We start from the raw sequence: 23,958 nt of genomic DNA, 5'->3' as shown, positions 1-23,958 counted from the left end.
CGCCCCTTAAAGTCGCAGTCCTCCTAGCTTGCAAGCCCACGCCCCCTCTGCACGACTGTGGTCCCAGTGGGCCTCTAGGGGGCGGAACCCATCGAGCAGACCATTTTCCGGACCCGCCCCCCTCTCTCCTACCCTCCCAAGGCTCCCAAAAACTAAAGCGTGGCAAGGGCCGGACCGGGGAAGCGGAGGAGGCGGGTCTCCATAGAAACCTCCACCTGTTTCCGGCCAGGCTGTGCGCGATTAGGGGCTGCTACCGGGGCCAATCTCAGCCAGCTCGCCTTTTCCCGGCGGCCTCTGCGGGAGCGGTGGGTGTTGTACACAATCATCATGGCGGCGGCCGGAGCCCCGGATGGTGAGTGTGGAGGGGATGGCGGGTGCCGGGGTTGGGCCGAAGTGAGGCGGGCGCTCCGCGGGACATGCGGCTTCCCCTGGTGCGGTAGTAGCCTGGTTTGGGAGCGGTGGTCCGGCGGTGCCCGGGTAGAGATCGACCTCAGGCCCAGCCTGCGGCGAGCGCCCACCCCCTAACCCCCTTGCAGGAATGGAGGAGCCTAGCATGGACACGGAGGCCGAGACGGTGGCGACCGAGGCCCCCGCGCGGCCCCTTAATTGCGTGGAGGCCGAAGCCGCGGCGGGAGCGGCGGTCGAGGACTCCTGCGCCCCTCCGGGCAGCCTCCAGCCGGCCCCGGCCCAGCCCCCTGGGGACCCCGCGGCCCAGGCCTCGGTCAGCAACGGTGAGGACGCGGGTGGCGGCGCTGGTAGAGAGCTGGTGGACCTGAAAATCATCTGGAACAAGACCAAGCACGACGTGAAGTTCCCCCTGGACAGCACAGGCTCCGAACTAAAGCAGAAGATTCACTCGATTACAGGTAATTTCCGTGGTACTGACAGCGACTGCCAGCTTTCCCCGTCCCGTCTGCCGATCCTAGTGCTTACTGTGCCAGGCACGGCGCTGGCTCCTTTCCTGACACCTGCTCCTTCAATCCTCAAACAGTCCTCCCAAGTAAGTACTGGTATGCCCATTATTCAGATGGGGAAGATGCAAGATCATAGAGCTTGTAAGTGGCTGGGTCCATTCTGAAGCTTAGGTCTAATCTTCTAACAAGCGTTGCCCAAGCATCTAATAAAAATCACCTGAGGTACTTAGGTATTAGATTTGCAGTTCCTTGGTTCTTCTCACTGGGCATTTGATTCAGTTGTTCTGGAATGGTCACGAATTTATACTTAGCAAATATGTTAGGTAATTTTCAGAACTTGAGGGAAACACTTTTGTCAAAGATCGTGCAGATCCTTCCACAGATGCTTATATTAGTTAACCTTATCTCAATTTACAGCACTTGTCATCTGATTTGATTTCTTTTTAGCACTTTCTTTAGGTAGACAAGAAGCTCCATAAAATCATGAACTTTGACATTACTGGTTTCGGTATTCCTGAAGCCTGTAGACTCTAGTTTAATAATTGAGTGAGTGATTGGATGACTGAGGAGCAATTCAGAATGAATCATAAGTAGTACTTACTGAACAATTACCGAACCCTAGCTGCTGTATTAGGTGGTCTTCATTCGTGTTATGTCATAATCCTTAAAACAAGTCTGTATGGAAGAAACGGTCGCTGTTATGGTATAAAGTTCTGGAAACAGAGGCTCAGAGAGGTTGTGAATTGGCCAAAGGTTCTACAAAGGTAGAACAGTATTCGTTTCCAAGTGTTTTGCTGAAGTGTTCTGGTTCAGATTCAGTTATCCTTCCTTTCATTGTTTGTTCTTTACCTTTTCTCAAGGTCTCCCGCCTGCCATGCAGAAAGTCATGTATAAGGGACTGGTCCCTGAGGATAAGACGTTGAGAGAAATAAAAGTGACCAGTGGGGCCAAGATCATGGTGGTTGGCTCCACAATAAATGATGTTTTAGCCGTAAACACACCCAAAGATGCTGCACAGCAGGACGCAAAGGCGGAAGAGAACAAGAAGGAGCCTCTCTGCAGACAGAAAGTGAGTCCGTCGTGTGATTATCAGTCCTGGGAAGTTGGAGGCTTTGTCCTCTCAAACCTTGGCTGGTTGTATTCTCCCTAGAATAAGCTCCTTTTCGGACAGGGCCCATGATGGAAATTTATGGCAGCAGTTGGGTGCGGCTGGCTGTTGAGTGGAGGTGACAACTACCTGAGATTTGCAGCTTTGTCTCATCTGGCTGGTCAGTGTGTTTCCAGTCTACCTACTTTAGGATAAGGCCTTTGTAAAGGCAGGCTTCAGACCAGGTATTGAAAGGCTTCAGATGTGGGGTGCTCTCCTGTTCAGTGCCAGAGAAACATGCCACTACGTTTTATACAAGTGCTTACACATTATGTTTTGGTTTGTGGCTTCCGCCATGTCACAAGCCCATGTCTGGATAGGCATGGATATCGACATTTTAGAGCTTCCTCTGAAACTGCTTCCGGAAGCCAAATGAAAGTGACTAGAAAGACAGCTACACTGATTTTTTTTTTTAATCTCTCCTGATTTGTTACATGGGGACTTGATTTTTCCCAGTCTCTGTTGCTTATTTTGTATGAACAGATTCTGCCTTGTCTCATGCTCATTTTAGCCATTTAAAAGTCTTTATAAGTAGGGAAAGTAGCTCACACAGAAGGAACTGGTTGGGAGAACTTGGTCTGACCAACCAGTGAACCCCACTTGTTGCTATGGGGCCTCACGGCCACTCTTTATTAGTCGTATTCCAGGAAAATAGTATTTTTAACTAAACTGCTGTCCTTACCAACTTGAGCGAACATCATTTTGAGTGACGTGGGCACCAAGGCATATGGCTGGCAGTGTGAGGACATAAATTTGTGTCCCACGCCTGCATTTCCACATGCATACTTCCAAGACCCAAAAAGATCTGAAAACCAAAAGTGTTTTTAAATTTGGCAGCAAAACCCAACCAGAATTGGTGTGTCTGTTCATGTTTTGCTGTAGAAATATTTACGTGTTTGGTGACAGTGCTGCCCCATGATTTGTTAAACTATTACCTTTATAAAATTCCTAAAATGTTTGGACTTTATAAAAGGCTTACAAACCCCACTCATCTATGGGGTTACAGATAAAGGGTAGATGGTAAATCTGTATTAACATCTCTAAAGTGTTCTCTTAAACACTTTCACCCCCAAATTTGAGGTCATAATGACAAAAAATAGACTGCATTTCTATTTCCCGACCCCCCTCTGCCACATGTCAGAAACCATCACATACAAGCATGTGCGAAGTGAGTGCATGGCCACTGGTCCTGCCATGGAACATAGCCTGCCTCTAGATCCAGGCTCCAGGTCACTGAGAGTCGCTTAGCTTGGAACTGTTGAAACTGTTTGCCATAGTGCAGGGAATTTCTTCCAGAGGTAACTTTCAAGTTTTGATTCAGATGACACTTCTGATTCCATGCCATGAGGCATGCCATGACCTAGTGAGAGGGACCAAGTGCCCAGGCTCTTTATCGGCTTCTTCCAGAGGCTGGGGCTGACACACATGTGATTCCTTACTAGCATTGTATCCCTTCTGGGGCTTCTGTCATGCCAGTGAGCTTTCCACTTGGCTCAGAGCCGCTTGACACTGAGATTTGATTAAGTTTTTACCCTTCACCCATTTGCCCCATGGTGCTGGCTTTACCGAACAGTGACTGGACCTGTAAAGCCACGGGGTGGAAAGCAGATGCAGTCGTCGTCTAGGCCAGACCCGGGGACCATGAGCCTAATGAAACCCTTCATGAGCCACCTCAGCGCCTGGGGTGGGGTTAGGCTTGTTGACATCAGGCACTAGCGGAATCAGCATTTCTCTTTGGAAATGTGTCTCTAAGCTTTCTGCATGACTGGGGCTGTGGGTGGGGGGAGGGGAAGGTCTTTCACAGCCTCCATTTGTTGAAGAAAGGCCATCGCTGGGGGTTTCTTTGGGCATTGAGTTGATGGAAACGGTTGTCAATCTGAGTATGCCTGCAGAGCCGCGCCCTGTGTGGCTCTGGTGTGGTGTTTAATCTTTCGGTAGTGATTTGAGTGATGAGGGTGTGAGATTTATTTGAATTAACAGTCTGAAAAATTCTAGGTACTTTAGAAGTTTGATCTAGTAGTCATAGGTGGCTCATTAAAGTTACATAAAATGAAAAATTTAGGCCACATTTCACATGCTTCATCGCCACACGTAGCTGCTGTTTTGGACGATAAGGCAAACATTTCCACGGGCATCTCTGCCGTTTAGTAATAAAGCATAATCTGTAAACGAAAGCTTTTGAACCCGAGCTTTGAGGCGTTCTTCATCCTCTTCAGAGAAGTAGTAGCGTGACTAAAATGCAGTCCTCTGTGTCATTTATTTATGTTTTCTGACTTGTGTTATAGCAACACAGGAAAGTATTGGATAAAGGAAAACCCGAAGATGTGATGCCGTCTGTTAAGGGTGCCCAGGTAAGCTGGACTCCTTATGAATGATCTGGACAGGAATCAGACCTCTGACTGCCCCGGCGCCTGAACTCCAGTCCTGGGGTGCTGTCCCTTTTCTCTTGCTTGGTCTGTGCACCACCCACCCCCCTCACCCTGCTCCTGTGCCTCCAGGAGCGCCTGCCCACGGTCCCCTTATCGGGCATGTACAACAAGTCCGGAGGAAAAGTGAGGCTCACCTTTAAACTCGAGCAAGACCAGCTGTGGATCGGCACGAAAGGTACATTTTTGCTCTGGGCCCCTCCCTGGCTCGCTGCCTCTGGCACCCAGCAGCTCTGGGCTTGGGTGCGGTTCGGTTCGGTTCGGTTCGGTTCTGTTCTGTTCTGTTCTGTTCTGCTCCGCTCCTCATTCCGAGTCTCTCTCGCTGTGCTTTGCGTGCTCCTGGCTTTTTCACTCTGCTTTGAGACGCTCACCTGTTTGGACCCTTTTCCCTCATTCTTTCCCTTCTGCTGTCAGGGCCAGTGCATCACATGTCGGCTCTACAGTTGCACCCAAGTCAGTGGTACCAAACGTGTGGCCTGAGGCCAGGTTTGGTCCCCACACAGGGTGTCGGTGGTTTATACACAGCCTCTAAAAATGGGGAGATTTCACTGGGTCTGGTTTTTGTTTGGTTTTTTTGGCTTCTCTTGAGAAAAGTCAAAAGATAACAGCCATTCTGGATCCAATTCTCACGTGGCAGCGATCTGCTGGACGGAGTAGCGGAGGTGGGCACGCTGCAGCCCGCACTGCCCCCTTTCTCTTTGCAGATGTCCCCAGCTTCCTTCATTTACGCCTCCTGGTGGCCCCTGTAGGTCAGAGTTTGCCCCGTACTAGGGACCCCCTCCTGCCTGGTTGTCCCTGCCTGCCCCCGGCTACCCACCCCTGCCCGTGCACGGTGGGCCAGGCATGCTGTGTGCTGTTCTCTGGAAAATGTCTGTGACTGCCCTCCCTCTCCCTTCATCCAGATGCATCAGATCTTGCGAGTCTCCCTCTAGAATGACCTGTGTCCCTTTGTTTGCCCCTCTGCGGTGCCACTTAGGGCTCCCGCCATCTCTAAACTTGGCCCACTAAAGCAGGGTAATCTGTTACCTTGTGCCCATTGGTGCTTTTCCTGTCCCACACACCTGCTGTACTGGTTTTCCAGCACAGATTTCTGTGCTCAAATCAAACACCTTTGGCTCTTTAAGGCCAAGTTCAAATGCCCAGACATAGTGTCCAGTGCTCTCAAAAATGGGGCTACAGTTTTAACTTTTGAACTTGGTCCTGCCCTGCTTGCCCTGTCTCTCAGCGGCATCACCTCCTCCATTTCCCGACATGCTTTGCACAGCTCCACGTCTTTGCTCATGCTAGGCCCTGAGCCGAATGCCTCCTTCCTGTCCCTTGTTAATAAGATCCTCCAAGGTCCCACTTAAATGTCCTCTCCCGATGAAGCCTTCCCTGTGTCTCGCCGCCCTCCAAAGAATTGCTGCTGCTTCTGTTCATAGCACTTCCCTCCGCCCCAGTGCACTTGTTACTCACTCTCTGACTTGTCTGTCCCGTTAGATTCCTGGAGGGGACCGAACATGCCTAATTCACCTGTTTCTGGCCAGCACTGTAGGTATTCAGTGTGCGAGGTAAATGCTCAGGAAGAGTATAGGGGCCCGTCACCTGAGGTTCATCGGTTTCAGGGACAGGCCATGTAGTAAAATGGGCCTATGGATATTCTTCTTAAAGAAAATAGCTGGGGCAAGGGGCAGTGAGGAATGAGAATTTTGTCACCTAAAATCCAAAGATAAGTTTCTCCCAGTCCTCTCCTGGTTCTCAGACTAGAGACCGAAATGCTAAAACACACTTGAGTTTTCTGACAATTTGGCCATAACTTGGCACAGTGTGCATTTCCCATTGGACTTAAACTGCTCACCAGAGTGTTTCACAGAAGGTGTGAAGCATACCAGATTTTCCCAGGGCCTTTGAGCCGAGATAGGCCCTTCTCCCCAGGAGTCCATCCCTTCGTGCCCCTTTCTGCTCAGCTGAAAGCTGCCCCCTGTCAGCCTTCTTAAAGACTTCGCAGGTGACCTGCTGAGTTCTCATCACAGTGCTAATGTGCATGGGTCGCCCCTCTGCCCAGCCTCCCACTTTCACCTAGGGGCATCCTAATGGAAGGCAATTGCTAAGACTGATTTACAAGGTCTGTGGTGCCGGGAGGGTGGGTGCAGGCAGAAAGTCTGAACACTAGTCTGGAGGTATTTATCAGCCCCCTTGGGGGAGTATTTTCCTGTTTGAGGTTCTGTGAGAAATGTTGTGTGACTGCAGGGACTCTTGAGAACTTTCTGTACCTGTGTTGGGGTTTTTATTTCATCTCACAGGAGCAGCTTCTTTATGCTTTGGCATAAAGTTCTAGAAGAACCTGGCTGTGTTGTCGACCAAGCTGGCAAAAGCCTCCTTACTCATCAGCCTCATTACACAGCATGGCCACCAAGTGGTCGAACCTTCAAGGGTAGGCCAAGGTTGAGCTTCACATCCACACCCAGACTCCACAGCTGTTACTCCAGGCATTCGTCTCACTCACTTGCCTTGGTGTCCTGGCCTGAGTGTCACACATAGTCCCCTAGAAAGGCAGCTTGTTCCCAAGCTGGCTACCAACCACTGGTTTTGTCTTTGCTGGCAAGAAGCTGCCATGACCGTCCCAGCAGCCACTGGGGGCTTGATGAGCGCCTTACCACATGACCCTCAGGTCTCCTCTTGCAGCCTAAACTCTGTGGCCGTTCGTGTAGGAGGCAGTACTCACAGTCTTCGCCTGACCGAGCTCCAGGCGGGAGAGGGGACCAGGGGAGCACGTGTCCTGGTGGCAGGGCTGTCAAGCCTCTGAGCTGGCTGACGGCCGTCACTCAGGAATATGGGCCCAGGGCTGGTAAATCTTCTGAGTCCTCAAGAGAAGCCAGAAATCTTTTTGTGTGAAATCTCTGGACATTTCAAGATGACTAGTATTTTAATACATTTCCATCTTAAAGGCAGCTCCTGGCCACGCCCTGCACTGTTCTAAGAGTCACTGAAAGTCAGAACCTGAACTGCATCATCAAGGCTGTTCCCCCCACCCTTATTTTTCAGAGTCTGGGGCCCACAGAACAAAACAATGTCTCAGGTCACCTGCTAGCCCAGAACTCAGGTCTCTAAATTCCTTTTTGTCAGCTATTTCCAGTGTGGCCCTTTGCTGAATTTCCCCCCACAAAGGCTGTATAATTCTTACCAACTGGACTTACCTATTTGTGAGACCTCCGGTCCCTGAGGTGTCTGCTGCTTCTGGGCGGGGGCTTCCTGTGCCCAGGCACAGCCTCTCCTCTCCCTCCCCGCTTCACTTGGCTCACCCCAGTCTCATCTCACTCCAGGCATCCCTCACTGCCTCCTCCCTCTTACCTGCATCCTTCAACGTGCCGCAAAGTGTCTTCTCATGAATAGGTGGTGGTCTTGATTGTTAATCCTGAGAGGTTATGACTGTCTTAAGAGAATTTACAAGTGTGTGTGGGGGGGCGGGGGGCGGCGCAGGGAAGGGGACAGGTGGGAGGCTGGTCTGTTGGCTCTGGGGACAGAAACAAGCCTCAGGGCCTTAGTGCGGCTCCTCTGAGGGCCACAGGGGGCGTGCTGCTTCTGTTCTTGGCTCTCTTGACTTGTTCCTCTCCCAGCTGTCAGACACCTCAGTCAGTGCTGGGTTTGGGCAGGAGGATGGAGAGGAATTTCTTGGGTATTTATTAATCATCAGACTTCTAAAAATAAGACCAGCAAAGATACATCTCTGTACCTGCTATAGCATTGCTAGCTGTGGGCTCCTTTTGGTCCTAAGACGCCCCCAATCCCCCAGGAGGCTTTTGTGCTCCGATCAGATGGTTTCCCACCGCCCTGGATGGGAGCTGTTTGCAACTAGCCCTGATGCGGGGCTTCTGGGTCGCAGGCGTAGAACAGGAGGGCCTTTGAATAACCACTGTAATCCCTCTCAACTTAGAGCGGACTGAGAAATTGCCCATGGGCTCCATTAAAAATGTGGTCAGTGAACCTATCGAAGGACACGAGGACTACCACATGATGGTAAGTAGCCCCGCCTCTCGCTCGACTCCTGCTTCTGCTTCTCTGACAGGGAATGGATTTTTAACTGAGCTTTCTTCACTGGAGAGAAAACTCAGCATTCAGAAGACACACTGTTTTTTTGTGTTTTTCCCATCATCCTCTTAGAACTGAGCCCATGGCTCCTCTACTGCTGTTTGTTTGCCACTCCCAGCAGCCTGCAGGGCGCGTGTTCTCACTCTTTTGCCTCCTTATTTATAATACTTTTGTTTTTAGCCAGGAAAATAAATATAAAGAGGAGGAATGGCTTTTGTGGGTTTTCATTTTTAATTTTGTTGTGTATGAAAGGAGACCTAACCCCAGCTTGGTGTTCATGAGGGCTCCAGCAGCCCTCTCTGCCTTTGCTCCCGCCATGCCGCGGCCATTGAGTGGTCAGGGGCCCTGTGAGGAGGCCAGGTCTGTGCAGTCTAAAGAGGCTGCTCTCTGCTGACAGACAGTGTTGGGGGCACCCCCAGTCTGCAGAGCAGAACTCAGGGATGCCATGAGTGGAGCAACGCAGACCCTCTCCCCCACCCCCTTTCTCCATTCTCTTGGAGGGGCCACTTTAGAAATGAAGTTTAGCTGCCTTGACTCAAGTTGCTCTGACAGGAACCTGAGCTGAGCAGTGATGTGGCGAGGGTGGGGATTCCTGCTTTTCTGTTTGAGGTGGCATGTTTTCCGTGTGTAGCAGACACAGCTAGTGGTGTGAGTGGGGGTGGTGCTTCTGAGTCCACTGTAGAAGGCAGAGGTAGCCACCACAGAAAAGGGGTTGTAGCAGTAATGCTGCTCCCCGGCAGACAGCAGATCTCAACGCTAGGAAACAGCGCCCCTGCCCTGTTGGGGCTGCAGTCTGTGGGCTGCAGGGCTCTGGGGTTTTCCCCTGCTGGGAGCATGAGGGCTGTGGCCTGGGAGCTCTTTGAGGCCCTCAGGGCCTGCCCCCAGTCTCCTGGTCTCTGAATGACTGCAGATGGTTTTGTTTTTCCTGCCCAGGTATTTTCTGTTTGTTTTAAAGTTGGACTTCAGTATTTTGGGGGCCATGCCCTTATGAACCATGTATCTTACCCATTTGCAGCCCCAGTTAGCAAGGGATGGGGATCATTTTAAACATCTTTAGGACTGGTGTGGGAGGCTGGTGCCCAAATGGGTCTTTGGCTTAAATCTGCATTTCTCTCTGAAGTCCTCACTGGCAGCGATGGTTCTCACAGCTCCCTTCTCCACACCCGTTAAGTTGTACCTGTACCTCTGTCCTAATACAGCTATTTTAAAATATTTTCGCAGGTGCCATTTCACTAGTTAGATCAGGTATTAGTTCCTATTAACAAAGGGAAGCTGTGCTTTTTCACTTTAAGAATGTTTTAAAATAACAGAAAACTGCAACAAGCCCATAAATCCCTCAAGAAATGATAATTGTAAATATTTTGTAACTTGCTTTAAATCTTTTTTTTAAATAAAAGAAAATTTGGCAACAGTGAATATGTCCCCATTGTCTTCCCCCCCATTACCACCACCCTGACTTATCATCTGCTCCCTCCCATCTGTCTATGCTTCATTTTCATGTATATTCATGCGCAAGACATAGGACTTGTGTTTTCAGTTTCCATAAGTGGCATCACGATTTGTATCGTTCTACAACTGGCTTTTTGTATGACGTTATGATCTCTTTATTAGCTGTAGATCCACCTAGCTGTAGCTCACACCTTTGGAAAGTAACCCAGTATGCAGGTGAACAGGCCACTGTCACTTTTAGGCTTGCGCTCCCTTGCTGGTGGACACAGGTGGCTCCCGACTTAGTGTTCCCGTCAGGGCTGCTTCGGACATTCACGTCTGTTGCCCCGCGCATGTGTTGAGTTTCCCTAGGGCGGTGGTTCTCCCACTGGTGTCTCTGGAAGTTGTTAGAAGGCCAGTCTCCAAGCCCACCCCCCACGCCCCCACCCCAGTCAGGAGCTCTGACTGGGCGGAGCCGCCGGTCTCCTCACAAGCCCTCACGCTGGGCTGATGCACGCCCGGGTTTGGGAACCACTGCTTTAGGCTTGGCTGTGCTAAACTCTCCCCCCCTCTGGGTTTTGCTTTCGACAGGAGAATGGCCCCTCCCCGTTGCAGTGTTTCCTCCCGAATGCGCTCCCTCGCGCCCTCCCAGTGTGTCCGTGTCCGCGTGCACGTGTGTGGTGCTGCTGCTTGGCGTCTGAGCGCTGAAGTACCGCTTGGTTTTCCTTTTTCCCTTCCAGGCGTTTCAGTTGGGCCCCACGGAAGCCTCTTACTACTGGGTGTACTGGGTTCCAACTCAATATGTGGATGCAATCAAAGACACTGTGCTGGGGAAGTGGCAGTATTTTTGAAAGCACTTTCACCTCTGGCCCAGGAGACTGACCCAAAGTGAAGGACATTGCTGGGAGAGGCCTGCAGCATCCCTGGATTTCAGAGTTCTGGAACTTTGTTCAAAAAATCTATATCCAATCTAAGGCGATGTGGTGACTGAAGCCAGAGGTGATGGACTTTCACCATTAGCTTAATTTTAACTTAAAATCACCGGTTCCCTTTCTTGCAGTCAGCTTCATACCATTTTTAAAGTCGATACAGTGGAGATCAATAAATCTGAATTCCGAACATGTTGTGTGGAATACTCTTAAGTGTGTTGAGAGTAGGTCTGCTCATCTTGTTTAGAAAGGAATGATCGAAAGCTTTCTGTTTTTTTCCCCCAATGATTTGAACTGAAATTTTTCATAAATATTTGGTCGCAAACATTTGGACTGCATTGTGATGAGTTGGGTGTTTTGTTTTTCTCTTTTTCATATAAAATTGTATGCAAAATGGGGAGGGGTTAGTAAGCCATATTTTTCTGTCCCTTGATTCATTTTAATTCTTGCCCTTTTTTTTACTTTCTCACTTCCTAGATTTTAGTTTTTGTTTTAACAACCCAAAGATGTCAGTTCCTCTTTTTGTACCTCATCCATACTTCCTTTCCTGGCTTCCCTCCCGCCAAGCTGCTGCTGTGAACACGCGGTGGGAGGGGAGGAGCCGTGGTCTTGGGCAGGGAGCGCTCTCACTTGCTGTGGTGTCTGTCAGCAGCAGAGTCTCACAGTGACTCCTGTCTGCACGTTCTGCCCTTCAGGCCCCGTCTCCGCCGGGTCCCACTGCTGGCTTGATGGCGGCCGCCCTCTGGCTGAGCTGGGCAACGCCACGCCACACGTCAGCAGAGTCCCTTGGAGGAGCCGGGGGGACAGTTTGAGCCATAGAGCCACAGTATCTTCTTTCTTTGGAAATTTTGAGGAATCCCTCAGCAGTCCAACGATGACTTCAATTACGCGTCTCCCTTTGGTTCTTATGCTCATGCATTATGTTCAAGTGTCCTTCATCCCAGGGTTCAGAGATGCTGCCTTTCTCCAAAAGAAGACATCTGACCTAGCGGGTTGGCCGATGTACTTAGACATCGAAAATGGGATACATTGCTTTTCGTGGTTAGCTTGCCCTCTTCTGGTTTCAGCCCTCCGTTCTTCGTACACGTGAACTTCTGTTGTCTCCTTCTGGCTTGACTGACTGCCATGGGGAAGTCTCTTGGTGAATGATATCCTTTGTGCTGTTTGCTGTTTCTCTGCTGCTGTCTTTGCGATTCTCCTCTCCCTGGTTGCAGGCTCATAGTAAGGTTTGACAAGGTGATTTTCCAAACTTCACATTTTGGATTCTAGGCTGTTTCCCCTCATCCTGTGAAATGTGTTAGCATGTGTTCGCCTAAGATGACAGTCGTTCCTTGTGAGCCAGTTCATGGTGATATTCTACACCTTCCCCTCCTAAGCCGTACGTAGTTCAGGAATCCAGCCCTTGTAGACAGACTCTTGCTTTTCGTGGTTTAGTCATTGCCAAGTTGTGCATCTGAGCAGGAAAATCGACTCTTGCTTCTTTGGGGGCATCATACATATGTGAAGCGTAGCATCCAAGAAACTGTTTTTCATCCCTTGACAAAGGAGCAGCACCTGCAGCCTTTCTGATCTCATGGGCCTGCAGTTCACGGAGAAGAGCCTGCTGCTTTGCTGCCTGGAAGCCTCTCCACTTGGTGGGTCTACAGAAGACATGGTCAGGTAGCGGGTAGAGCATCATCTCGCTTTGAATCCTGCCCTTCCGTTGGCCAGTGTCCCTGTTTGGGGAACGCGTCCTGACGGGGGCCGCAGGCATCTGTCCCCAGGCAGTGCTGCTCCGAGGCCCTTCCCACCAGGTCTCCTGTCCCCCGTCTGGTGGCCGCCACGCCACCTGCTACCCCATCTTCTGGCTGATGGCATCTCCCTGCTCCCCGAGGGCCAGACTGCTTCCCACTCAGGCTGGTGTCATTTTAAGACAGGACCAAAGCCTGTGTGAATCTTTTTATTTTAAGTAAAATGGTGCTTTTTTCCTTACTTTGAGATAATATATATAAATAATATTGTAAATGACACCTTTTCGTACAGAGCTGTCTGAGTGTTGCTTTACAGAGCTCGCTCAGTGGGCTCAGGCACAATCTTGAGCTCTGGCTCCCTATCCGTCTGCACGGAGTCCTTGCCGGAAGCCCTGGGGAGAGCAGAGGTGGACAGCACCAGCCCCCGGGGAGAAGTATTCAGTGAGACCCACGTCCGGGTCCCGGCAGTATTCACTCTCGTCCCTCAGTCCTGTGAGCGGTCTCTCCCCACTCTCCTTGCCTCACGGAGCGTGCCGAAGCTGTGAGCCGCGGGAGTTCTCTCCCACTTGGTAGCCCTCGGTAGCGTCGTGTTACTCTCCTCAGGATCCTCTCCGCACAGGCCTGCCCTGGCAGAGCAGCTAGCTCTTTCCCTGGGGTCGTGACCTTCCCTCCCTGGGCAGAGCACCAGCCTGCAGGGCTGCTGAGGAGCCGGTTCCTGGTGCGGCTCAGCGCTCAGGCGCAGGCCTGGCTCTCTGAGCCCCGGTGGGCAGCTGCTCCGCTGGAATCAGCTAGCGATCTTCCTGCTGGACTTTGCCCACAGACGTCATGCCTCTTTTCCCTCCCTGAGGCAACTTGACAGGACGCTGACGAGGGGCTCCTGCGGCGGCCTGGGCCCTCTCAGCTCCATCTTAGAGGACTTGGCCAACCCGCCAGTGGCTGGAACTCTTCAGTATTAGTGTATTTTAATGGATGACGGTCCTTTTGCCAGTGTTAGTTGTCTTTACATGAAGTTGAACGGAACTAAGGTCGCACTTTCCTGTAATCTTGACGTGGCAGGGGCCCAAGAGAGGCCCTTGTTAGCCTCCTTAGTTGCTGCTTTCCCTTAAGACGGCCAAAGAGACCAACTTTGCCACATAGCTGCATCTCTGAAGAGTTGCCGTAGTTCAGCCGGAAGGGGCTTGTGTTCCTCGTACTTGAACCATGTGCCTGGAGGAGCCATCCTGGCCTCTTGCACTTGGCCCGCCTTTCTTTACCTGGGGCAGAGAAGGCCCAGGGATGGACTCTGTGTGCTAAGGGCCGGGCTTTCCACCCCATCTTTGAGGGAGACTTCATCCTCACACCTTGCTTCTGCTTATGCCAGTTGTCTGGGGAAAGGACGGCCCCTGTGTCTTAAGGCCTTGTGTGATGTCTCCAGTTGGGTCAACACCTGGTTCCTCTTCCCAGGGCCCTGGGGCCTTCCTGAGGCAACAGGCGGTCAGGAGTCCTCTGATGAGTGGAACATCCGGTGAACCTACCTGCCAGGCTGGGGTCTACTGCTTTCTCAATCCCTAGGGCCCTCTTCCTTTTTCTTCAAGAGTTCTGCAAAATTATTTGACAATGTACGTAAAAACCGTGTCTCCTTGTGGCGTGCGCTATGTTCTGGTTTCTGTTTTTAAATCTAATGCCTGTTTGGGAGGAGATGAACGTATTTAGTCTATTAGATTTGCGCTGCTGGATTTTTTTTTTTTTAAAGTGTAACCTTGACTAGCTGTCTCATTGTTTATCCTGTAAGATTAGTCTATCAATTAAAGTTTGATAATTAATTGCGTCTTTTTTTTCCTTCCAATTCTTCATGCGCCTTAAAATCTGTACCTGGGAGTTGATCAGTATTTGGAAGTGGGACCGGAGCCAATTTTTCTGCTAGCTGTGGTCTCACTTATTACTGTCTTCTTTGGCCTTAAGTATATCCAGTTTGTTCCTGCTGAAAATGGTTATTCAGGGGGATCTGGTTTGGTTTATTCTGTGTTCGTCAGTGACCATCTCGCCAGTCTGCCACGTTGCTGGTCCCTCCGCCTGGGCCACTGCTTCCCTGTCCTTAGGCCCCGCAGACTGGTGCCTATGGGGCTTCACCTGGACACTTAGAATACACGGAGCTGGGGATTGTAGTTCTCACTACAAGCCGCAGAGACCCAGGGGAGAGGGTCTGTACCCAGACATGAGGCAAGATGATGATCCTGGGCATGGCGAGGGCTTATAACTGCTAGTACCACTCCTGTGGGGTCCCTCCTGCCATTCCTGAAGGTTCTGGTCTCACTGCCCAACTCTTCCTGGTTTTAATGCCTCATAATCTCCAAGCAACACTATTTTAAAGAGCTGTTGAGTGGGAAAGGCATGGGGTGGGGTTGCCACAGGGCTGTATGTTGGCCTGGACCCACCTAGAGGTTTCTGCACAGAGAATATTTTTGGACGTATCCTGCTTCTGAATCGTATCTCAGGTTTAGTAAAGGTTATTTCAGGTATGGCAGGCCAGTTGACTCTCCTCAGATGGTACCTGAGTAACACATGCTCCTGCTGTTAGTAGGGATGCCGAACTGACCCCAGCACTCCTAACGCCCCCACCCCGGTTAGGGAGCTCCCTGAGAGCAGACACACTTCACCTGTGTGTGCTCAGCCCACCTGCCCCACAGCTTGGCCCACGGCAGGCACGGCAGTCTCCTTGGATGCACTGGCTGTTAGGGGGCGGTGAGAAGAGTGATGTGCCGGAACTGGAGGCGGTGCCAGAAGCAGGTTGGTTGTGAGGCCTCGGACACAGACCCCTGAAGGCATGTTGTGGAGCCCCTTAAGCTTCATGCACACAGTCCTGTATTGTTCTAATTCACACACTTGACCAGTTCACCAAATTTCCTACAGTGGTACACAGGTCTCTCAAAGGAACCTTCTTGCAAGTTCTTGGAGCAAAAAGGCCTTTGTTGTTTGAACACCCAGGTCCACTGAACTATCTGCATGATTCACTGAATGTTCCTCCTTGTTCTAGCTCTTACCTGCCAAGTGATGCAGATAGGCTGGATGGGTCATTTCGGCACACACAGGTAAGCAACCACTCAGCAGTACTCTGACTTCATCTCAAGCAGAAACAACTAGAGGCAGTTTCTGGCAAAGTGCAGCTGCCCTGGGGGTCAAACTAGCTAGACCCTGTAGCCCAGGTGTTGCTATGGTCCATTCCAAAGCAGTACACGTGGCCTTTTTCGGTCCCTGCTGGGTCTCCAGTGCCTAGGAAGGACTCAAGCTATTTGGTGAATAAATGTAGTGGAAGAGAGGAAGCGCCTCACACACCCACCAGTTTGGCAGTTTCCCAAGATAGCTTGAACATTAACAAAAACGGGCGCATAAAACAACACGTGCTTCCTGCTAAGGAAGCTGTCTGCTTGATATGCTGCATCCTGCCACAGCCACACTGCCAGGGGCTGGCAGCAGTGGGCATCTGCTGGAGGGGAAGCGGCTGGGAGCGTGGCCCAGCCAACCTGGCCCCACCACACCTGGCCCCAGGTGGGCTCCCCTCCCCCTTCAGGGAGGTGCTCTGCCAGCTGAGAACACTCCTCCACCAGTCCTCACCTCTGGGACACTACTTCCTATTAGCATAACTGACATCCCCCTCAAACTATTCGGGGAGAGCAAGGCAACTGCCAATATGTACCCCAAAGACCTAACACATAAGAATATCAACTCGATACTTCCTGATATGTGCCAGAGGGACAATGCCAGACTGACCACAGAGAAGACATGTCTACCCTCCAGATTATTAAATTCTATCGATTCAGGAAGGACAGGTGAAAAATTACCTCAAACCAATGGAAGCAAACTTTTGAGGCAAAAAGTTCTTTTATTACTAACATACTGGTTCCTCACACTATTTCATGTAGACTATTAGAAAAGTCACTATTGTTATGAACACTAATGAATGTTTAAAAAATAGCGAACAATACCAATATGAAAAAGCATTTTACAGACATCACTGAATAACTGAAGATCGAGAGAAAAATCTTGGTTTTATAGATTTATTTTCAAAGGGCAAAAACAGACAATTTAAATACAAGTCAAAACAGAGTTACTCTGTCAAAGTCAGCAGTGATGCCAACTGTGTTCTCATCTGCAGACACCGCCAGCATCTTCTGAATCTTCTCTCAGTAGAGAAAGGGGACCTGGCAAAGACAAAATGAGTTCAGTTTTGGGGTTGCCTTTTTTTTTTTTTTTTTGCAGGGGTGGGTATGCTACCACTAAGTGATCATCTTTTAGGTGCTAAATCCAAGATAACTTTTATTTTAAAAGTGTTCAGGGACCTCACTGGTGGCCTAGGAGTTAAATTCTACTGCTCTCACCACTGGGACCTGAGTTCAATCCCTGGCCAGGAAGCTGACTGACCCTCAGGACAAGGCAGACCTCTCTTGTCTTACCCGCTGCTCCCCTCAGCAGTGGATTTCAGTCAGTTGGCCTGTCCTGCGCCCCACTATCTCTTGTGAATACTGATCCTCTCCTCCCCCCATCTCTACACCCCAGCTCTTAAAAGCATTAGGAATTGTTCTCAGCCGCCCTTGAGGACAGAGATGATCCACAAGGCTGGTTCCTTGTGAGTGGCAGAGAGCCAGAAGGGGCCTGCATTTTATAACCAATGAAAATCTGCCAAGCATCCCCATTTTCCCCATGTCTTACATGGCTAAAGAACCAGAGAAATTAGATTTTAAGGAGGAATATAAGTCAAATTATTTACCTGATATATTATTCATATACATCCTTTTTATCTGCAATGTAATCTACAATCTCTTGTGGACACATTAACTTTTCGGCATCTATATCAGGAATTTCAAACCCTAAAAAGTAAAATCACAGCAATGCATGAATGTAGCAATCGGGAACCCAGCAGGTCTGAAAGCCCCTAAAACTTCTGTAACAGCCACAAGCACATCAAGGCCCCAGCAGCCAGACTCGGTCGTGTGCCAGTCGTGCTCTGGACAGCAGCCACCGTGTGGGGCAAAATGTGCGTTTGCGCTCAGGTGCTAGGACACGCTGAGGTTACAGTGCAATGTATTTTTTTCCTTACATTTATTTTTTGTAGCATTTTTGTTTTAAGTCATGTATTAGAAAATTCACCCATCTGAAGTGTAAAATTCAACAGTATTCACAGAGTTGTACAACTCTAACACTAGAAGGAGACCTCGACACCCACTCCACCCCACTGACTCGGTTCTCCCAGTTAGGAACTTTGAAGTTCTGCTCTGTAGGGTGGCACAGGTTTCTCGTTTGGGCAGTTTACCCCCCAAAATAAGCTGTCCTTACAAAGGCCCCCTTTGCACAGCTGCCCCAAGCGAGGATAACTTCGGGTGTTCACGAGGGATGCAGGGGGGCCCCGCGCAGCCTGCCCCAGCTCCTCCACAGGCGGCACTTTCCTCTTGGGGAGCCCCGCTCAAGGCTCGCAGTCCCACCCGCCCCAGGCCCTGCCGACCTAACCTGCATAGGTGCCATCTGCCCAAGTGCGCTGTTCCTCGTAGTCACCTCCCCGACAGAGGTGTGCATGGGGGGGCGGGGAAGGTCAGGGGCACTACTCTTTGTATCTGATTCAAACCCCAAATCAGACTCCCAAAATTGCTTTCCGTTTAGTCTCCCTGAATCAAGAGCCACAATATGCCGCCCCAAGACTAATAAGCCCACGAGTGTTACCAAATTCGTCCTCCATGGCCATGATAATTTCCACTTGGTCCAAACTGTCTAAGCCCAGGTCTTTCATAAAGTGGGAATTTACTGAGAGCTGCAAAAGAGGAACAGCAAACACGACTTAGCCCGCACGTGCTTCTCAGAATAAGCCAGTACGTAATGTCACTCAGTCATTATATGGAAGGGATTTATAAGTTGAATTTTAAAAATGGAAAGAGCCTCAGTGAGTGTGATTCATTTACCCTGTGTGGGCAACAACACTGGGTCTGCTTCTGACTCGACCTTGCTTGAACTGGTTCACAGGACGACAGAGTAAACGGGGGATCCACTTTGCGTTATCTCAGTGGCGTCCTGGGCACTGCTCTGACCCCACCTCAGAGTCTGGTTTTCCTCGCTGCCCTCTGGACAAGCAGCCACTCACTTGAGCGGTGTCATTCCTGTCTTCCACAACCGCAGGCAGTGTGTGTCATCACCCTGTCTTGAACTGAGACCTCAAGGTCACCAGGACAAATTCTTAAGATCACACCACACCAGTGCATCTCTGCGAGGTGGCTGTACGCAGTCCCGCGACGCGCTATCTGCGCAAGTCCTGACCTACGCACCGAGTGTCCCTGCACACGCACCAGCTGGCCCCACCAGCGGCCTCCCATGGCGGCCCGGGTGGCTGGGAGCCGGGGAAACGACCCAATGTCCTTTGGTGGCTGGGATACTAATGTCTCCGCCCCCTACCCCCCAAATAAACCAAAAAACCCTTTCATTACCTTTTCTGGGTCAATCTTGTCATAGAGTTTCAGGACATACAAAACTCGGTCCTTGATCCCCTCTAGCGTCAGAGGGGGCGCATCACTGTACTGGCGGCACGGCTGTGTAGTTCTGCCTGCGGCCTAGACGGGGCAGGAAGCAAGCATGGCGGGTTAACAGAAAGCCAACTAAATAAACGCAGTCCACAGACAGCTTACACCAAGCGTTCAAGGCCTCAGAGCCCGCTTCACCTGGTTCTAACTCTGGTCACTAGAACACACCATCAGGATGCTGGGCAGCCAGAGGCCCGGCTATTCTCTTCAGCCCAAGGCTTGGAAGGTGTCGCGCTCAGTGGGGCTCGCTGCCACAAACATCATGGAGGGTCTGCAAAGAGCTGGTGTTCACGGCCTCTCCAGCCCGCTGCCTCGCCCAGGACGGCCACCTTTAACGGCTACGCCTCTGTCTAAATAGCCCACAGGGAGAGCCATCACGACAGGCTGCGAGGTGACACACCAAGGAACACACTGGACGTGTCTCACTGGCCACCCGCGCTAACAACGCCGGCCTCAGCTAGCAGAGGCAGGCGGCCACCAACCCAGGGAGAGACGGCACCACGCCCTCGTCCGCTACAGCCCAGTCATGCCCCCTCTTCGCCATGACAGAGCAGTAGCTCCAGTCTCTGCTCTCAGCCTCCTTGATACTCAGCTCGAACTCAGGGTCTTGACAGGACCCCCTAGCCAATGATGGCGTTAGTTCAACACACCGGCGAGGGGTTAATGCCACGAAGGGGCAAGAGAAGACAAAACAGCTGCCTGACTTTGCTCACGGAGACACCTTGGCTTGTCTGGTTTGAGTTCTTAGGCATTTTCACACTGACAGTTGGTTCGCTGACTGGGGTTCTGGTCTCTTAAGCATCACCCAGGTCTGTATAAGTTATAATGAAAACTGTCAAGTGAGCCACACCAGCAGATACCTCAGTGCAAGAAACATTTATCTTATAATCAGGAGGTACTGAAATCAGGTGTGACCAGCAAGCCTAAGACAGAGAACGTGTTTCCAGGGCACCTGTGCTTTTCATTTATGTGCTTCTGGCCTCTCTGATACGTTACGGGTTAAGGAAACTGCAGCTGTGGGAACAGCACCAGGCCTTCTTATCAACAATGGCTGAGAGGTTTCTAAGCTACAAATGAAGCAGAGAAGGCAAGAAGAGGAAGAAGTGGGTTAACAGTGGTAATGACAGGAGAGTCCTGTGCGCAAAGGACTGGGGTGGGGGTGGGGGGCGGCTACTGCTGAGAAGGGGCGGCGGTGAGAGCCCGTGCATACACCGCTGCCCAGGGGCCCACTGGTTGTGTCTAAAAGGGTCACCGAGGGCCATGCCCACAAGCTGTGATTCAATTAAAGGGCCACAGGTCACTCTGAAGCGGTGGCAGCAGCAGGCCCAGTCTGGCAGGCATGGTGCGAGAACCTAGAAACTATGAAAGGAACAATTTGTACCCCAGCACGAGCTCTTTCTTAAGGGTTCTCTGGCACTGGGCAAGTTACTTCATCTTCTTAGGCTTCTGCTCCCTTGCAAAAGGAGGAGAGCACAGCGTCATGGTCCTGGGCCGTTGTGCGGCACCCGTGAGACAATGCAAAGGGGCTGTGCACACTCCCAGCAAGCGCTGCCTCAGGGCTATGAGGGGATCAGGACTGTAATCACCTGAGGAGTTTGATTATGACCTAAAGCTAAGCTTGAGGCTCTGGTGAAAGAACTTGACACTACCTTTCCCTCTCCGCCTTCCTGCTGGCCTCTGTTGATTTCTTATCAAATCAGGCCACAGCACTGTCCCAAACACTTTCCAAACAACCCCACGAGACGCACGGCACTGTCACGCCCTTTCTACACCTGGGGAAACTGAGGAAGGAAAAGGTCAGGCATCTGACCCAGGCCTCCCCACATGGTCTCCTGGAGACCTTCGCAGTCCTCTGCAAACAGGATACCGAGTGGGCAAGCACCTCTGAAATGTGCACCTGCCGCCAGCGCAGCCTATTCAGTGTTAATGTCCTTTAAGCCCTCCCACACTTCATCATATGCAGCCTCAGTCACCGCCCACAGACATCAGAGAAGGTGCTCTGTGTGGAGTCACCAACTATTCCCCACACTAGTTTAAAACAAATCAACCTTAACTAGCCTCTACCAGAACCCATCTTGCCTCTGGGGTTTCTCCCCGACTCAGGGAAACTTGAGCCTGAGGCGGAGGCTCTAAAGGCGAGTTCCACAAACTGCCCCATAGGACACCTCCATCTGCTCGGATATGGACTCCTTACCTATCGCCGAAACACCTGCTTGCACACCTCCATTCCTTCTCCACCACCCAGGACTCCGGTGCCAACTCTACTTCCCACCTCTCACCTTCACTGCCTCCCAGCCTGGCCCACTGGAAGGAAAGTTCCCTCCCTGCATGTGTCTTCATGGCCGGCCCAGACAGCTGGGAAACTGTTGGACAAGGCGCTGCTTACCGCTAGCTCGCACTCTGGGAGTTAGTGAAGTCCCTCTTGTTTCCACTTCCCTCCCCCCCACACACCTGTCCTCACGTGAAGCTAAGTCTTGTCTTTGTCTTTTCACATGCCTGTTCAGCAGCCCCTCTTGATCCTTGTGCTAAGCACTTGTTATGGACTGGCACTACAAAATGACTAAGATGTGACCTTCACCTCAGGGAAGCTTACGGCTTAATGGAAAAGGCCAACCCAACCAGCTCATTTCAGTTGTAATAAAAAAATGGCAGGAACCATGACAATAGGTTTTTGCAGGCTGCTTCAGTAAGAAAAACTGTTGTTCAATCCTTGAGACAGTGAAGGGGAAGACACCAGGCTGGGAGTGAGCTAGGAAAAGAACCAGGTGGATCATTCAAGGAGGGACGCGCAGACAAGGAAAGGGTGTGAGAGCGCGGCAGATGTGCAGGAAATTAGTTCACAGTGCTGGCAAGTAAAGGACCAGGCTCAGGCCGAAGGGGCAGTGTGGCAGAGACTGGGGGAAATAAATTTGTCTTCCTGGGATGTGAGCGACAGACAGGCCATCATTCAGCCAATCCATCATTCTCTTGCGTGGCAAACTGGTTCCAGCACCAGGAAAAGTGGGGCTTTCCCTGCACAAGTGTTTCGGCCTCATCCGGGTACCACACACCAAAGAACTAGCTTGAAATTCTCTTTCTGCTCTGGCTGTGAGATAGTTTAGATTCGGAGCTTGCCTAGGTTAAGTGTAAGACTTCCACGCTCCATGTCTGTTCGTTTTCTTGACTTTTACTCTGTTATCTTGTCCCTTCATACCCAAGAGATCTGCCTTAGCGTCTTTAAGACCAAAGATCTCTCTTCTTTTTCAAGTTGCCCAGGTGACTTGATAGGCAGCTAGGGGTGAAAATCGCTGACCTCCTAGGTTTCAGCCTCACAAAGGTTTTATCCATAAAAAAGCTACTGACAGATACTGTCTCCTCGCCTGACTTCCAGGAGGGCTGCAAACCGGCAAAACTATGCCAACATCCAGCAATCCAGGAAGAAAACTGACTGTAGGCGTGGAGTCCACTTTGCACCGTCACTGGTTTCCCCCTAGAAAGCCACCGCAGCATTTATCACTACGACAAACAGGGACCACTATTTGAGAGCTTCCCAAGCAACGCACAAGGTGCTCTACGTACAGTATCTCCGGCAGATCTCGCTGCAACCCCATAAAAGAGACACTCGATCCCCCAATCTTACGGTTCGTGTTGACGCTGGGCGAGGTCACGAAACTTGTGCAAAGTTTCAGTGAAGAGCAACCAAGTCCAGGGGTGTCTGACGGGTCAGCGCTCTTGCTGCTATCTCTAGGTCACCTGCCTTGCAGGTAGGGGTCAACCACGCACCGCTGGGCAGTGGGAAGGGGGGAAAGACCAACGACCCCGGGCCTTCCCGCCCGCAGCCGGCGCGGCCACGCTGCCCGGCCCCTCCCCCGCACGGAGCGAGCCCGGTCCCTGACCCTGCCAAGCCCCAGCAAAGTCACCGCGAGTCACCTGCGCGAGCACGAAGGCGGGCTGCGGAGCCCCGAGCCTCGTCCGGGCCCCCCCGGGGCACAGGGTGGTGCTGAGCGGCCGGGCGGCGGCCAGCGTGGGAACCCGAGGCAGCGGCGCGAAGGCCGCGGGCAGGCGGCGGACACAGGCGCAAAGGACACGAGCGGCCATGGCTACACCGGCCCAGGATGCACTGCGCGGCGCCCTCCGGCCCCGTTTCCTCAGCGCTGCCAGCAGGAGAGAGCGGCACTGTCGGGCTCCGCCGGCGGTGGCGGCCCCTGGCGGCCCCTGGCGGCGCCGCGCCCTAGAGGCGTGCGGTGAGGACGTCCAGGTGTAGGGTTACTAGCTTCGGATAGCTGCAGTCTTCCCCTCGATACCATTAGCACAAGAAAGGAAGTTATTTTCTAATGTACGTTCTGAAAGTGTGGATGCCGTGATTCTCCTACAGCTATTAAAATTATTTCATAAACCAAAAAGTATCAGTAAGAATGAAAAATAAAAATCAATCATATAGGCCTCCCTGACCAGGCTACCAAGCCATCTATCGCCAGCCGCTGCAACGTGAGTTTGACCCACATGGCGCGGCAGACCTCTCCCGTCCCACCCGCTGCTCCCCCCAGGAGTGTACAGTCGAACTGCCTGTTCTGCTCCCTGCTCTGTCTCTGGTGAAATCTCACACCCGTGCTCCCCCCCCCCCCCGCATCTCTGGCCTACACCAGAGTTCTTGTATGCATAAATAAAAAATATATAACTAAGACTAGTAAATGTGAGAACTACAACTAAATCAGCATACATGTTTTCAAACTTAACAGTGTTCGATTACAGCTCACAAAAATGGGTAAGTAGGGAGAAGTGCAGGTATGTTAACTGC

The 23,958-nt window shown here is 51.3% G+C and overlaps 2 protein-coding genes across 6 annotated transcripts; one reads left to right on the top strand and one right to left on the bottom strand.

Moving 5' to 3' along the window:
- The first annotated feature begins 143 nt into the window (after window positions 1-143).
- On the top strand, window positions 144-11,104 carry UBFD1 (ubiquitin family domain containing 1). Of its 5 annotated transcripts, XM_012731925.1 has the most exons (8): window positions 145-352; window positions 537-866; window positions 1,775-1,983; window positions 4,347-4,412; window positions 4,560-4,665; window positions 5,967-6,037; window positions 8,401-8,483; window positions 10,724-10,814. In XM_012731925.1, the coding sequence occupies exons 1-7, from the start codon at window positions 328-330 to the stop codon at window positions 8,479-8,481; spliced, it is 888 nt and encodes a 295-aa protein (XP_012587379.1). In that variant the 5' UTR covers window positions 145-327; the 3' UTR covers window positions 8,482-8,483; window positions 10,724-10,814. The 5 variants fall into 5 exon arrangements, with proteins under 5 accessions (XP_012587381.1, XP_012587380.1, XP_012587382.1 ...); XM_012731927.1 differs by lacking the exon at window positions 10,724-10,814 and having other exon boundaries at window positions 144-352; window positions 5,967-6,017; window positions 6,770-8,478; XM_012731926.1 differs by lacking the exon at window positions 10,724-10,814 and having other exon boundaries at window positions 144-352; window positions 6,770-8,478.
- Window positions 11,105-16,510: 5,406 nt separating this feature from the next.
- NDUFAB1 (NADH dehydrogenase (ubiquinone) 1, alpha/beta subcomplex, 1, 8kDa) lies at window positions 16,511-23,289 on the bottom strand. Its single transcript, XM_004692065.2, has 5 exons — window positions 23,091-23,289; window positions 19,089-19,211; window positions 18,334-18,421; window positions 17,387-17,486; window positions 16,511-16,820 (listed from the first exon to the last, which is right to left on the bottom strand). Exons 1-4 carry the CDS (start codon window positions 23,256-23,258, stop codon window positions 17,395-17,397), a joined length of 471 nt encoding a protein of 156 aa, XP_004692122.1. The 5' UTR covers window positions 23,259-23,289; the 3' UTR covers window positions 16,511-16,820; window positions 17,387-17,394.
- Window positions 23,290-23,958: the final 669 nt, after the last annotated feature.

Source organism: Condylura cristata, unplaced genomic scaffold (genome assembly GCF_000260355.1).
Source record: "Condylura cristata isolate star-nosed mole 26May11 unplaced genomic scaffold, ConCri1.0 scaffold00032, whole genome shotgun sequence".
NCBI classification, from domain to species: Eukaryota; Metazoa; Chordata; class Mammalia; order Eulipotyphla; family Talpidae; genus Condylura; species Condylura cristata.
Note: the sequence above shows the minus strand (reverse complement) of the source record. Positions and strands in the feature narration are given on the sequence as shown.